Source organism: Typopeltis vanoorti, chromosome 12 (genome assembly GCF_054136105.1).
Source record: "Typopeltis vanoorti isolate ZY-2024b chromosome 12, IOZ_Tvanoo_1.0, whole genome shotgun sequence".
NCBI classification, from domain to species: Eukaryota; Metazoa; Arthropoda; class Arachnida; order Uropygi; family Thelyphonidae; genus Typopeltis; species Typopeltis vanoorti.
This window is the reverse complement of record NC_143560.1, coordinates 6,300,957-6,318,561: the sequence shown is the minus strand read 5'-3', so window position 1 is coordinate 6,318,561 and position 17,605 is coordinate 6,300,957. Positions and strand designations below refer to the sequence as shown.

Here is a 17,605-nt window from a genome sequence, read left to right as displayed (position 1 = left end):
CTCCTTTAATGCTTACGTATATATCAGTTGCCTTAATATCCCATAATGCAAAACACATATCATTTCAAACATACAAAGGCAACTGATATAAATTCATCAGCCTCTATAAACAAGTAGTCTATTTGTGAAGATACTTCACATGCAAACTTTGTTTGGTTACACAATAATATAATTTAGTGCATGCATATATGTATGATGTCTTGTTTAAATTTTGGAAACCATAAAAGGCATATAAAAGAGGAGATATTTAAAGCCACGAAGTTATTTTTAAATGACAATACATTGACAGCTAGACAGAAGTTTATATTTCTAAGTTGTAAGTCATTACAAGAACTGATGTATGTATGAAGAGGTGATAAGATGTAAAACCAGTTTTGTTTGTGGTGCAACATTAAGGCAAATATTATTAAAACAGGAAATATTAAAGCTGTTTCTTCAACGTATGCAGGTAATGTCATCTTCCTAAAAAATCCTCTATAAGTATGTTATGAAGAGAACATAAATAATGAGCCTATGTTACTGTTGAGTGTGATACCTCAAGATACATTAAGGTTACAAGTATAAGGAGAAGTGGAAGGATCTGAAATAGAAAGTAATCACATCTAGTTTTGAGCAGCAAAAAAAATGAGTATCACATTAAAGAGAAAAATGTATGAAAGTTCAAAAGAATTAAAATCAAGCAGCACCAAAAATAAATACATATCAAATATACAAATATTAGAGAAAAAGTGAAGAGTTTGAAATCCTTCAAGATGTGATGGCAACATCTGCAGAAAACCAAATCAAGTTTTTTTTTATGTTTTCTAAGAAAGCTAAGGTGAGCATGCACCATAACTTTCTTGCATTTTGTTCTGTATTCTGTAAGTTATTGTAAAAGTAAGATGGACGTGACAAAATTAGGAGGCCAAGACTTGATTTGGATAGCCATATGAAGAAGATATGTAAAAGTAGATTAACAAAAGCCTTGGAAAGATTGGGAGGAATACATATAATTATCAAAAAAGACAGCAAAATGCTGAAAAGGAACTGAAATAAAAAAGTGAAGATTAAGGATATTGTGGTTGTTTGGAGTAATTACTTTGAGAAATTATTTAAATAAATGAGCAATGAAAGAACAGAACAGTGGTAGAAAATATCAAGATGGAATGCAGCATGTACATTTCAGTACTGGAGGTCTTGGAAAAGAAGAAAGGATATTGAAAGTTCCTGACAAGTAAGTCAGCTTGTGCTCTTAGAGAATAAAGAGAAAAATGGAAGAAAGCAAAGCACTATGTAAAACTAGCTAAACAAAAGGCATGGGAAGACCATTATAAGAACACAGAAAATACATATCATGAAGGTGACAAAATATTATGGAGGCTATTGAAAAAGCTTAGAAATAGAGGAAAGATTAGTAAAAGAAATCAGCAATGACAAAGGTGATGTTAAAACTAAAATATTCTAGATATCTGGAGTAATTGCTTTAAACGACTGCTAAATGAAACAAGTAATGTTAGGACAGTGGTAGAAAACTCCCAACAGGAATACATATCCATACTTGAGGTAGAAAAAGCCATCAAAAATCTCAAATGCAGAAAGGCAGCTGGAGTAGATGAAATTTGACCAGAAATGCTCAAATATGGATGTATAAAATTTTTACAGTGGCTGCATTGGATAATTCAGAAGACTTGGTCAGAGGGTCAAATTCCAGATGATTGGAGCCAAGCTCTCACAGTACCATCTATAAAAACAGAAATAAAACCAAATGTGGGAATTACAGAAGTCTTTCCCTACTGAATGTTCCTAGTAAGATTTATGAAGGTTCACTTGAGAAATGGCTAACGATTGTGGAAGGAAAGATTGGTGAAGAACGAGCTGGATTCAGGCCATACAGAGTTGTCAGGATCAGATTTTCACTTTGACAAATAGTTGAAAAAACAAGACAAGGATTAAGTTTTGTTGATCTGGAAAAGACATATGACAAGGTGCTAAGGGTGCTCATCAAAATGCTACATTTATATGGTATAAATAGGACACCAAATCGAGCAATACACAGTTTCTATTTAAGCTGTAAGTCAGCAGTTAGAATTGAAGGAGATACAGGAAGATGGATCAATGTTAAAACAGGTGTTGTGAAAGGGTGGACATCGTCACCACTGTTATTAACTATATGGATCACGTTATGAAGGAAAGTGATATTAATCTTAGCTCTTTACTTGATGCAGATATTATACTTCTGAATAAATCTAGTACAAGTCTGCAAGATTCCTTTGACTAAATTGAATAACTGTTGTAATAAATTTGGCATGAAAAAGACAAACACAATGAAAATAGGCAGAAACACCAAAAATCTCAATTGTATCCTGAATGGTGAACCTAAAGAAGTAAAATATTTCAGCTCTTAAGGCAAAATTTTCAGTGAAGATGACAAATTAAATATGGAATAGACAACAGAATTAGTAAAGCTGGTATGGTAGAAAGTCAGCTGAATAAATTTATATGGAATAAGAAAAAAATTAGTCAAAACACTAAATCAGCTGTATACAAGAGGGTGTTCAATCCAATTTTAACTTATGGATCCTGAGAACTGGGTTAGAAATAAAACATTTGATAAAAGACTGGAGACCTCTGATATGAGAGTTCTAAGAAAGATTAGTGAAGTCCACAGATAGCATCATTGGAAGTATCGCATTAAAAATGAGGATATTAGGAAAGAACCTGCCATTGTTAGCATTCAGAAATGTGTTAGTAGAGCTAATCTCAGGTATATGGCCACTTAAACAGAATGGGAGAAGAATGATTAGCTAAACAAAGGTTCCTTGTTAGGATAACAGAAAAAGACCCAGAAGAAGAACAAGATATAGGTGGATTGATACAGAAAAAAATGTCTTAGAAGACAGAAATATAAGATCTGATAATGTTGGATCTTGACAGATCAATTTGGAGGAAAATTGTTGATTGGAAATTAGTAACGTAACTTTTTTCATGTAGTATACTATCATAATAACAAATAAGGCATGAAAGTTAACAATAAAAACACCAAAAGTATGAAAACAGACAGACACAGAGAAAATTTCTGCTGTATTCTAAAAGGAGAGCCTATAGAAAAAGAGAGCCTATAGTAAAATATTTCACAATTTTTAGTGAAGATGGCAAATTAAATATGGAATAAGAGAGAAATTAGTCAAAACACTACACTACATTAACAGTATTCAAGACAGTGTTCTAACCAATTTTAACTTATGGATCTGAGAAATGGGTTAGAAATAATTCATCAAAGACTGTAAACCACAGTCTTTGATGAATTATTCTCTGAGACTTCTGAGGAAAAAAAAAAAAAAAGTGAACAGATGATATCAATGGCAGAATCCCATCACAAATGAAGATATTAGGAACTAAACATTGTTAGCATCAAGGAATGTGTGATCAGAACTAATTTTGGGTAGTTTGATCACTTAAAACAGAATGGGAGAGGAAATATTAGCAATGCAGGTGTTTGATGCCAAGATGGCAGGATAAAGACTAAGAGAAACACCAAAATCTAGCTACATCAGCTAGAATATAAGAATTGATGACACTGGAGTCCAAGCAGATAACAGACTAATTTGGAGGGAAATTAATGATAGGAATTTATTAATAAATAATACATACTTCAAATGCATAGTATGCCATAAACCTCCAACAAAAGTATATATATAAAGAATCTGATGATGATGAAATATATCTGTGGGAAAATATGAAATACTTATCAGCAAGCATCATCTTAGAACAAATAATTTGGAATGATTATTGTAGTCTGGCACATAATGTTATACATGCTAGTAGTCAACAGATGCTTATGAAGATGTGAAAACACTGAGGTGAGAAAAAATATAAATTCTCAATTAAATATTAAGTGATTTATAATCAGGAAAGTTGCTTTAGTTGTATTAACCCATTTTATCCCAAGAATTGTTTTTTTAAAAAAAGGCAATTTTTTTTCATATTATTTACTTGAAAATGTGTCAAAATGTTACACTATACTGACAGTTAAAATAAAAAAGAAGCATAATTTTAAAAAAAAAATGTGTACTCGTATGAGTACAATGGGAAGATCAGGTATCAAAATTAACAAACTGCTTATCAGAGTGATACCTAAAATACTTGATCATGGCTTCATCGATTGAGACGTTTATTGAATATGCCAAACTATTTGAATTTTTTTATTTAGTTTATCCATTAGAGGTCTTATTTTATACATTTTATTGTTTTTATCCATTTGTGAATTATTTGACAAATGTAGATATTTCTTGAAAATGGTTCCTTGACATACTGTTGAGGATCTAAACAACATACTGTTGTTTAGATCCTCACCTAAACACCAATAGTGATGCTCTCTTGGCAACCTGTGGTATCCACTCAAAAGTAGAATTGTGATAAATACCTTGATGTCTTCTTCTTCAGTTACTTGAAATACATGATTATTGTTCTGCATAGCATACAAATCGGTCTGTTCAATAATAACAGTAATAATTTCTTTATCGATAAATCTTTCAAATATTTCAACTGGAGTTTTATTTTGGATTTGGTCCTTCACATTACTCAGACGGTCCATATATCCTGTAGTTACTGCCATACTCATGTCTAAGATATCTTCTGTCCATACGGGTTCGCTGGTAATTAATTTACCTTGCGCAGCCAAGCAATGTTGTCTTATCGTGGCTAGATGAAGATCATCGTCATCACTGTCTGATTTGTCACTCGCAAAATGAAGCTCTATTTCCCCTGAAATGTCAATGGGAAGGGGTGGTCAAGGCTGAAGATCATCGTCATCAATATCCGTTTGATAATCAACATTGGGAGGAATGATAACTGGAATTTGCTATGTCGTCTGAAGCCCACTGTTCTCAAATGAGTACAGGTCAATTTTGTACGCGTTCTCAACCCATAATCAAACAGAGGTGCTGATATATAAAAAAATGTATTTAGTACTTATCTTTGTAACACATAGTCAGCACAATGAAAAAATATTTGAAAAAACTACGAGAAATAAAGCACTTGAATTATCATACAGGAATTGACAGGTCAGTTTTTTTAGAATATGTACTGAAGAAGTATGACTACAACATCACCTAACTTTTAATTTGCAAAAATGAGGCAGAATAGGGCTTGCTAAAACTGTAACCTTCCCCGATATTTAACTGTCGTGCAAGAGATGTCACCACTAGGCCATTTTAGGTGCCGTACTCAAATGAGTACACTGGGATAAAATGGGTTAAAACCATGAAAATGAGTCAATGAGTAAGACTATTACACTTTTTTTATAATCTTTGTCAAGTAGCTTTATTTTATCCTCCTACATGTTTCGCCAATCTTTTTCTATTGGCATCTTCAGGGAATACAAACTAGTAAGCTAAAATGAAGGTTACAGACTAGGTTATAACTGATAATTCTAATTCATACAAAAATTGGTATTGTGCGTGACAATGCGCGTGTCTCGTTAACGTGATTTATTCGTTATGGCTCATTACATAATTGTTATGAAAGTTCATTTCTTTGATGTTTAATGATCTGATAAAAGTTTTCCAAATTTCTGGTAAAATTAGACCTTGATTCTTGTTTAGGTTTTCAGTTTTACAGGTGACTGTAGCTGCTTCTTTAAAGGTTCTTGAATGGTAGTTATCTTCTATGTATGGCATAAGGCTCTTATCCCACTCAATATGATGGTTAGTAAAGGCAAAGTGGCACGAAAGGCCTGAAATGTCTTGTCTGTTATTTCTGACATATCCTATGCGTTCTTTCTTTCTCGTTTCAAAGCTTCTAGAGGTCTGACCTACGTAACTAATACCACATGAGCAAGGTATATTATATACCTTGATTATGTGGTTTTAAAAGGTTAGCTAATTTTTTGGAAAGGTTGCTGACAAAAGGAATTTAATTGTACTGATGTATTGGACGTCATCATGTTGTTGATGTGGTATATCAGTAAAGAGAATCTTGTTATAGAGTCTTTTTGGGTAACCATTTAAAGAAAGTTCTCTGGATATTGTGGTTAATTCTGTTAGTAGGTTATCCTCGTCTGTCGTATACTGTATAGCTCTTTTCTTGAGACTATGGATAATGCTAAGTTTCTGAGCTATGTGATGAGCTGAGTTAAAATGGAGGTAACGTCCAGCATTTGTAGGTTTTCGGTATACAGATAGGTTGATACTATTATTGGATTGTTTCTTTATTAAAATGTCAAGGAATGGCAGTTTTTTATCTTTTTCCATTTCTAATGTGAATTTGATGGTATTGTGGAAACTATTGATTTGGTTGAGGTAATTCATTAGTTCTTCTTTCGTATGATCCCAAATGATAAAGATGTCATCTACATATCTGTACCAAATTTTCGGTTTTGGAATGATCTGGGTTAAGATTTTTTTCTCTAGATCTTCCATGAATAAGTCAGCACAAGCAGGTGATAGGGGGCTGCCCATAGCTAATCCAGTGAGTTGTTTGTAGCTCGTTTTTTGCCAAATAAAATAGTTAGAAGTTAAACAGTGATTGAACAAAGTAGTGATGTTTTTTGGGAATAAGTTGTCTAAGATGCTGATGACTTTAAACACTGGAATGTTAGTAAACAGAGATGTGATGTCCAGGCTTGCTAGTATATCCTCTTCAAAAATAGGGATGTTTTTTATTTTATCTATAAAATGTTTTGAGTTTTTAATATAAGTATCAGAGATGTGAATGTGTTGTTGTAAAATCTTCGCAAGATACTTTGACAGTTGGTAAGTGGGAGAATAGATTCCATCAACTATTGGGCGTAATGGTATACCTTCTTTATGAATTTTTGGAAGATCTAGAGGAAAAAAATCTTAACCCAGATCATTCCAAAACCGAAAATTTGGTACAGATATGTAGATGACATCTTTATCATTTGGGATCATACGAAAGAAGAACTAATGAATTACCTCAACCAAATCAATAGTTTCCACAATACCATCAAATTCACATTAGAAATGGAAAAAGATAAAAAACTGCCATTCCTTGACATTTTAATAAAGAAACAATCCAATAATAGTATCAACCTATCTGTATACCGAAAACCTACAAATACTGGACGTTACCTCCATTTCAACTCAGCTCATCACATAGCTCAGAAACTTAGCATTATCCATAGTCTCAAGAAAAGAGCTATACAGTATACGACAGACAAGGATGACCTACTAATGGAATTAACCACAATATCCAGAGAACTTTCTTTAAATGGTTACCCAAAAAGACTCTATAACAAGATTCTCTTTACTGATATACCACATCAACAACATGATGACGTCAAATACATCAGTACAATTACAATTCCTTTTGTCAGCAACCTTTCCAAAAAATTAGCTAACCTTTTAAAACCACATAAGATCAGAGTGGCATTCAAACCAATCAAGACTATTCGGAAATTTTTAAGATCACCGAACGATCCTCACCCATTCTACAAGAACTCTGGAGTATATAATATACCTTGCTCATGTGGTATTAGTTACGTAGGTCAGACCTCTAGAAGCTTTGAAACGAGAAAGAAAGAACACATAGGATATGTCAGAAATAACAGACAAGACATTTCAGGCCTTTCATACCACTTTGCCTCTACTAACCATCATATTGAGTGGGATAAGAGCCTTATGCCATACATAGAAGATAACTATCATTCAAGAACCTTTAAAGAAGCAGCTACAGTCGCCCGTAAAATTGAAAACCTAAACAAGAATCAAGGTCTAATTTTACCAGAAATTTGGAAAACTTTTATCAGATCATTAAACATCAAAGAAATGAACTTTCATAACAATTACGTAATGAGCCATAACGAATAAATCACGTTAACGAGACATGCACATTGTCACGCACAATACCAATTTTTGTATGAATTAGAATTATCAGTTATAACCTAGTCTGTAACCTTCATTTTAGCTTACTAGTTTGTATTCCCTGAAGATGCCAATAGAAAAAGATTGGCGAAACATGTAGGAGGATAAAATAAAGCTACTTGACAAAGATTATAAAAAAAGTGTAATAGTCTTATGAATAATTGTCAAGAAAAAATTCAACACAATGAGTCAATGAGTATTTTGGCCTTTTGATGGAAAGGCAATGAATTTTGTTTTTCCTGTAAAATTATAATTATTTGTTAAATGATGATTACTGAAAAAATTTCTGCTTAAACATTATTAAAGCTAATATCTAGAAGTTTCTTGTCCATTATGTGTTTTGTGTATATATAAAAAAAATCAACACTAAAGTATCTTTCATTTCTGCATAAAACAATCTTTCAGAAAAGCCTTTATTGTTCTTATATAACTTTGGAGAAATAATTTGCCTTCTAGTTTTCAGCAAGATTTCTCCCCAAAGTAACAGCTAGAGCAATTTAGCATTCAAAACACTACTAATATGCTAATTCAGATTTTTTATTTATTTATTTTTTATTGTTGTTGTTATCATTTAAGATCTGAGAGACAGCATACAGATGGCAGCAGTGCATAACCATTTAAAAGAATTTCTACATCCAACTTCATCAAAATATGAAGCATACTGAAAATGCATAAAAAAATTACACTTCAGAGTGGGAAAAAAAAAAAAAAAAAAAAGACAGTATGAAACAATTAAATTTAAATAAAGGGCAAACCCTATGTACATATCCTTTAAGCTGCAATAAAATTAATCAAACTCTTCTGTAAAGTCATAAACAGATGGTAAATGACTATTGAAACTAGAAGTCGGTGTTGAATTAGAAGTTGCAGATCTATGGACTAAGTTTCTGTTACTTGTATCTGTTTCATTTGAAGTAGTATTACTACCACCTACTACAGATGCAGATGTGTTACTTCCAGGAGCAAAAACAGATTCATCACCAAGTAGTTTGCGGCATATTGGACAAGTGCCATGCTGAAATAACAAAAGTAATTTCACACACCAGGAACAGGCAAATATACTGCAATAATATTATGAAATTATCTTACAAAATGTTTTTTCTTTCAAAAATATGAACGATCAATACAAAATTATGATCATGCTATTTTATTTTTCCCTTGAATAACAATTCAAAATTCATGCTACTTTATTATCTCCTTTATAAGAATAAAGAAGTTATGGATAAATCACAGATTCTTATTAATGCAATCTCAATTCTCACAATTTGTAGAACACTTTTATCTTCTGTTTAAATCAGGAAAGTCAGCCAACATCAAATTAACTCAGTAATGTCCACTAAAAAGAAAATTATCCCATTATATGATTGCAATTCTTTCACAGTCTGACATTTGAAAAGAGTTTCAAGCTTTTCTTTATCACCAAACAATCATTAATTTAGACCCTGTTCTTCCCCCCCCCCAAGTAAAATTATTTGTGAAATTTCTAAAAAAAATATTTCTTAACTAATTACAACTGCATTTATCATTTGATTTCTATACAAGCCAGTGGCATGCAAATATCTGTACATAAGAAGTCTTGGTATCCAACAACTTTCTCCAATGACCTGAATTTATATAGTCAGTTTTCTTTGCACTGCAACATTATTGATCCAACATATGTGTGTGTGTGTGTGTGTGACACTTCTGTTTTTTTTGCTATTCCTTTCTGTCCATTACCAAGTGGATCAACACTTGCTTCCCCCCCCCCCCCCTTGTCCTCAGTAATTGCTTGCTGCAGCACCATGATGCAATGTTTGGGAACCACTGGCTTAAAATCTTTTACCATTGCTTATATCGCATGCATAGAGCGTACCCGTTAATATGCTAGTTTTCAGTAACTGATCTTTGTGTCAAGGCCCACTATTTTACTTGCATATCTTATCCAATGCCAGTAGGGAGCTTACTTTCATGTTTGTTATGGAGTGCTTATCTCCTTTTTTTTTACAGTCTAAACTGCTCGCTAGGTATGTGAAACTCCTAACCTTTTCCAACTCACATCCACTGATCTTCATTCATCCTCTTATCTCCATATTGTTCCTTACCACTACTAATAATGGTTTTATATTGTAAACTATAATATTTAAATAAATAAAAATCCTCAGTTAACAACCAATCTGAAAACAAAGAAATTTTCACTGTAGAATCAAAAGTGACTTACCGATTCCATACTACCTGAGTTCATAACGAGATACAGGGTGGCCATAATTAAAGAGGTGTTCAGAGGCTTGTAGAGAAAAATATATTGAACAAAATTCATCCAGACTTGGTGTAAATACACTCTGGAACATGGAGATTTTCTTTACAGAAGGTAAAAAATAGTACAAAATTATGCCACCAGAGAGGACATTTGGTGCTATAAATGCATGATTTCGAATAATTAAACAGTAATGGCTAGAAGAGACAACAAATCAATTTTGATGTTTGTATAACTTACAGATGTGGTTCAATATGTCCTCCTTTCAGATGTTCTAAGAACTGCATTCTGTGAATGATATTTTCTACAGCAGAATGCAACAGATCTGCATTGATTTGCCTCACATGCTTGTTATTCTGCCTTTCAAGGTTTCTAAATCAGGAGCATGTCCTTCATACACCATGCATTACAGATAGCCTCAGATAGGGGATTTGAGATTATGCAAACGAGGAGGCCATGTGGGAAATACATGATTAATCACTCTGTGTTCTGTAGAGTGTTTTTCATAACATTCGCTGTACCGGCAATCCAACGTGAGGTGGTGATCCATCCTGCATGAATATGGTAGAGTCGAGGCATCTTTGTTGCTGCAATCACAGAACAACAAAGTTGCACAGCATCTCTCAATACCTAACAGCAGAGACGGTACAGGTCACTGTTCCTGTCAACAAAGTTGTTTGAAAAAATATGGACCAATAATAAACGATGCAGTGAAACCACACTGTGACTTTCAGTGAAGGATAAAGGGGTCTAATTGGAACACATGAGGGTTTATTTGCAGCTAAACTGCAGCAATTGTGCAAGTTAACACTACTGTTTAGATAAAAATGTGTTTACACTGTTAAGCCAAACTACCACATAGCTCTCGGTAAAATGAAATAAACAATTATTGTTTCTTGTCTACTGTTTCAATAAAAACTTTTATTTATAAGCACCATGACTTTTCTTTTTTATGAAATTTTTGAAGTGCTTGCTAAACCTAAAGTAGGACTCCCCAAGTAATTTAATATGTGTACTGTATTTATCATTCTGGATGCGGCCTCGGATTACCAAAGGTTGGATAGCTCTGTTGTAGGGCAAAATCCTCAGCATTTGACTCAGGATTCTCCACACAGTTTAGTATGGCAAATCCAGTTGCCTTGATATTGCCCAAAAACTGCTGAACCCTTGTGGGTTATTCATTCCATGTTCAATGATGGCAGTTGAAACTCTGTCAACTTGTTGAGGAATAATCCATCTGCACCCTCATCCTGGCCTCTGCTAAAGATTCACTACCTTCAAATTGTAAAATCATTTTTCTAAGATTTGTTATTGTCATTGGAACTTTTCTCCTATCCTTCAAACAACAGAATTCTCGAAGCATGGCATTAGCATTACCACGTTCTTGATAGTAAAGCTTAACTAGCAACACGTTTTCCAGTAAGGTAACATCCATAGCACTTCATTCTCAAAAGAATGACACGAATCTGTTATATCCTTATATCCACAAACTTGTCAGTAGAAACAGTGAGATTATGCAAATATCACGTGATTCTAGTGCCAAATGTCCACTGGTGGCATAATTTTGTACCATTTTTTATCTTCTGTAAATAAAAATCCCATGTTCCAGAGTACTTACATCAAGTTTGGTTGGATTTTGTCAAAATACATTTTTCGTTGCATGACTCAGAACACCTCCTCTTTATTTATGGCCATCCTGCACTTTACTGTTCACCACATATGAATGCTATCATAATCACATGATCATTATTTGTATACTTTGTATAATACAACACTCATTTTAAAAATAGAATAATGAGATATTTAAATCGTATAAAATGCATAATAAAATTAAGTCTGAATACTGATTATTATTATTCGGAAAAAAGAAACGGCAATTAAAAGATTCCAGATTAGTCATACAACCACAGTGCTGTTATTAGTTTTGGCATCATACAACTTGAGAACTTTTCAGTCATACTCTTTATATGAGGGTGGTCTGAAAAGTTCTCAGCCTAACAATGAAAAAACAAATTTATAATTTCAAAATTCTTTTTATTTTTCAACATAATCTCCCTTAAGACTAATATATTTATTCCAGGGGGTTTTAGTTTTGAGAAGAGATAGAAGTCAGAGGGAGCCAAATCTGGGGAATAGGGTGGATGCTGCACCAATTCATAGTGCAGATCCCTTAACTTTCTCATTGCCAAAACATTTTTCTGGGCAGGTGCATTGTCCTGATGAAAGGTTCTAGTCTGGTTAAAAGATTGGAATAATATTCCCCAGTTATTGTTTTATCCTTTTCAAGATAATTAATAAACAAAATGCCTTTAGCATCCCAAAACACCGATGTCATGACCTTTCTTGCTGATGGAACTGACTTTGGCGCTGAACAACCAGCTTCTGTCCACTGTTTTGACTGCTGTTTGGATTCTGGTGTATAATGATGAATCCAAGTCTGATTCATAGTAATAAATCGACACAGAAAATCAGTTTTATTCTTGTAAAAACGCTCCAACCACTGTTCAGAGATTTTCATCAGAGTGCATTTTTGATCTGCTATGAGCAAGGACGCCACCCATCTTGAGCAAAGCTTTTTCGTTCGAAATTCTTCATGCACTTTGACTCGTCAGTCATCCAATACCATACAGTGCACTTGATCAATGATTTCTGGTGTTACACTTTTTGGACATCCTTCATGTGGATCATCTTCAAGGCTGGTATGGGCACATTTAAACTTGGCAGCCCATTTCTTAATTGTTGAAAACAAAGGAAAGAGTGCCCACAAACTTTTATGAACTTCGAATGAATTTCTTTTGGCATTAAACCTTCTTTTACAAAGAATTTTATAACCACATGATACTCAATTTTATCCATTTGAAGGGATACAGACAACACTTTTGCTTCAGACAGCTGTATAAAAGAAATTACTTGATAGAATGACTTGCAACTTCACATGGATGCTTATGACGGATGTACCAACTTAGAAAAAAAAATCTTGCTGATAGTGTTCCCATCTATGGTCGATGTCAAGAACTTTTCAGACCACCCTCATATAGCTTATTTTTTTGCTGAACTCAGTACTATGCAGATGAATAAATAAGTTAACAAATATGTTGGTATGCAGAACACACTTTTTTTTACTATGGCTTTTAAAAAGACCAAAGACTTGAAAAAATATGCACTTCACTTAAAACCTGCCAGAAAAGCTGCTAAAACAATACAAAATGTTAAACAGAGCTGTGGAACAGAATCCAGTTATTTGAAGAGAACTATGAAACAGAATGGATTTAGTATGAGTCATCTGAAAAGGTGGTTTTTGTTAGATGATAGAGTTGGCTAACTGGTGCAAGGACAGCTAAGGTCAAACTGCACCATTACAATGCTTACAGCTATAAATTAAAGATACCAAGAAATTATATTCTTGGTATCAAGAATATAATAATAACAAGAAGAATATAATACATGCAATTAGTATAAGCAAACAAGTTTGCGCCTGAACTATTTTCAGGAGTGGGACAACTCATATAAAAGAAACTAATGACTTCACATCACTTACCTTGATATCTCATAATGTAAAGCACATATCCTTACAGACATGTATAATGCTATGTATTATGGGAAGGGTCACTATCCAAACAACTTTCAACCTTTATTGAGGTATCATCAGTGGGAGCCAGACCCAGACATGATGGTAAGGTTGAAGTAATGCAGAAGTCATATTTTCGCATACGAGTAACCAAAAGGTGTCACAACTTATTATTAAAATACTCTGGATTACAGAAGTGTATTCTGTAAATGGAAGTCATATTTTCATATACGAGTAGCCAAAAGGTGTCACAACTTATTAAAATAATCTGGATTACAGATAGTCAATGTAAGTTTTTCCACTTGGTTATACTATAAATTAAAGATACCAAGAAATTATATTCTTGGTTTAATCCTTTATCCAAGGCAAGTGATGTGAAGTCATTAGATTCTTTATACGAGTTGCCCCACTCCTGAAAATTGTTCAGGCGCAAACTTGTTTGCTTACACTTGGATAAAGGATTAAACCAAGAATCTAATTTCTTGGTATCTTTAATTTATAGTATAACCAAGTGGAAAAACTTACAACAATGCTTACACCTAGCTATACACAAGGCAATAAAAAATATATAGCTAAATAATAATTGAGCTATGTAAAAGAAATTTAAAAAAAAAACTGATGAATGCCATAACTACATATAATTTACATTTATAATCAAATGTATTTGTATCGATTATTTTTAAAAAGTTAAAATCTACATACAGTTTTTCAGAGTTCGATAACATCTACCTGAGAGTACATGACTCAGCCAGATAAATAAAAATATTTCCTTTCTTGAGAGCTGATGACCATAGGTGGGCCCATCAGGTCTCAATAGATAATGTGTAAAATGACTGACCTATGTAGAGCTTAGAAAGAACAACTTCTTCACTTCTGTTTATATAAAATGCCAAGCTGCAGTACTTAATTTCAGGCTTAATCTCATGCAATTCATTTGTTACTACTTCCTATCATAGATTAACTTTTATCTTATAAATTGTCTATAGTGTATATGAGATTGACAAACAGTATTTTGAAAAGTATCAGCTGAACTAGCAGTCTTATTTCCTCTTAATTTCAATGTGGCTGGGAATCCTGTAAAACTGAAAATCAAAATTAAGGATTACCATTGTATACAATAGTTGTAGAATATCATAAGGCACTGGATGTGGAACTATAGAGAGTGGATGGCCTGTAAAGAACTCAAATCTTGATACAAGCACAAACTAAATGGCATGTAGCTCAGCTGTATAATTATTACCATATTCAAGTGAGATCATACAACATCTCACTGTGCCTTAGCTGGCACAGTGAGATGCTGTATGATGAGTGCAAACCTCCAGAAGAATGCTGTTATGTTCAGTACAGGTATGTCAACACTTGTGCTCACAGCTTGCAAAATCATTCACGAATACCAAAATAGGGAAATATCTGTCAGATGTGTGTAACACTGAACTTCCCAACATAGAGAAAAAATACTAGTGTAGGATGTTTAGTTAGAAAGAGCCTATAGGAGAAGCTCTCCTAAAAAGATCCGCTCTCCAGCCAAAAAGGCTGCGGGTTCGAATCACGCGTGGGCATGGATATTTGTGACTGTCCATGGAAGTACTAGTTGTGGTAGTGGGTGGTAGATGGCATTGGTGTAGTTGTGTAGTTGCAGTTAGTTCTAGTTGGTGGATTAAGCAGTGGAGACAGAGCTGTAGAGCAGGTGCCCTCCCTCGATGAGTCCATGGACTCCCTGGAGGTGTCATGTAATAATAATAATAATAATTAAAGTTCACATTTCAAAAGGCTGTAACTGGGTAACTACTCAGTGGAACAATTTAATATTTAACGCATGAAGAGTGAGGAATTTTATGAAAACTTAGATTGTTTTGGACTGCCTATCAAGAAGAAATGTACTTTACATCTTAGGGAACTTTAATGCACAATGGACCTATACATGGACATCGAACATTGATAAGTCAAGGCACCAGATTGATTACATCCTGGCTTTCCAACAATGGAAGACAAGCATCTCTGATGTGTATACTTTTCCTGGACCAGATTGTGGTGTCAAGCCTATCTGTGTGAGGTGCATAAACTGCCAAGATCAACGCACTGGTAGGATGAGCCTTAAGTCGAATAAAAAGTATCATGTCATTAATGGGATTATAACCAAGAAGGATTCTTGCCTGAATTGTCTTCAGTATCACAGCTACCTCATGATGCTTTGAGTCACCTCCTGAATAAACAACTAGCTTACCATCCTGTCTTCTGAAGTCAATCTCCATTCCATCTGGTCTCTGTAATTCCCATGTCAATTATATACCTCTCCATCTCTTTACAGACAATACAATAGTACCCATCTGTAGATCACAAACATTCCATGCCTATGTAAAATTGCCCTCTAAGATGAATCCTACCTTCTGTATCCCTCAATCACAATATCACCGACTTTTTTTTGAGATTATAATACACTTCTCAAACAGGACCCTCTGCCTGAGCTCTGAACACGACTCTGATTATTCTGCACAACAACCGATGCAGTATGAGATGTATTATAAGGAAAACCATATTAGCATTTTGGAGTGAAGTCACTGCAAGACAAAAGAAGTGGTATCGTTGCAGAGGCCCTTTCCACATATCTAGAAAGTTTTGATCCCCAATTCATCCTACGTTGGCCAGGTGGGTTGGGACTTCTGCCTACTATGTCAGGTAGACTCCCAAATGTACCAGTCTACAGATATTATAGCAGATGTACATTACATGAAGCAAGGCATGGTCCAGTATCAGGTACCTCAGGTTTGCCACTCCCACACTCACTAATGTCAGCTTTCAACTTTCAGCAGTCAATTACTATAAATAATGGGTGGAGTTACCATTCCATTTAAAGCATGGTGACCTTTCATATAAGACCCTCCGTAGCTCAGTCAGTATTGACGAAGTCCTTTGGTCGTTAAGACCTGGGTTCAATTCCTGTCCAAAACGTCAGGAACTTTTATCTGGTCTCTTTCAACTAAAAGTGAGTTAGCCGGTCTCATATGGAGGTATGGTTTTTTTCTTTAACCTGGAAACTTGGATTTTTCGTCCTCCAGAACAGTCAAAACAGCCCCTTGAACACGTGCACCTACAGACATAGGACACACCGGGAGGTATAGGGCTAACCACCTTATCTTCGAGACAGTCGTGGTTGTGAAGTCCACAGCTAAGAACCTTAATGGTTTGTGAAAGCTTAAAACAAGAGAAAACTTTTTATATGTGTTGCCAGGGAAATGCATCTTTCTTTCATCAGCAGTTTGGCTGGGTATATTAAGTTAAAATTGAATGCATCTGTATTAGGCAATGTCATACAATGGAGTTTTGATGGCACTACCAAATGCTGTTTGAAGATCATTATAATTCAATCTTCCACTGCTCAAGCTAAAAAATACTGAAGTTTTTTTGTTGAAACTTTTCAATAGTTTATCACAGGACATCACTTCTATAGAAACACCTAGTACACTGTGCATCTACTGTAGTGTGTGATAAATGAAGAGGATATTTTTATGATATTCTTCTATTTTAGAAAACTAATTTTTTGATTTTTTTTTTTTTTTTTTTGAAATTTCAAGATTTATAGCAAATTATTACAAACATTACCTGCCAATTTCCAATAAAATGTCAATAAATTTTATTTCTCTTTCTCTTATGTTTAGCCTAATCGCTTGTAATTTAACTGGTAGTGATGCAAATATAGGTTAACGGTAATAAAATTTTGCATAGAAATTGGTTAGAATAAGTAAGATACATTCACTTCAAAATCTACATAAGAGCTAGAAAAAAAAATAATTTAAAAAAAAATGTACAAATGAAATCTATGCAACTTCAAGCTATTATATATAAAAAATATACTTCCCACATTATACATTATAAAGTACTAGAAACTGTCATAATAACTATTAACAGCAAGCCACAGTAACTAGTAGTTTTACAAGTGTAATT

General features: G+C 33.9%; 1 protein-coding gene across 1 annotated transcript in view; it reads right to left on the bottom strand.

Moving 5' to 3' along the window:
* Positions 1-8,389: 8,389 nt before the first annotated feature.
* Positions 8,390-17,605, bottom strand: part of LOC150100559 (E3 ubiquitin-protein ligase RNF115-like) — a 157,614-nt gene continuing 148,398 nt past the window's right edge. Inside the window, exon 10 of the mRNA XM_090401734.1 lies at positions 8,390-8,877. Coding sequence (XP_090257860.1) covers positions 8,650-8,877 — 228 coding nt within the window. The 3' untranslated portion in view covers positions 8,390-8,649. The remainder of the gene's footprint in view (positions 8,878-17,605) is intronic.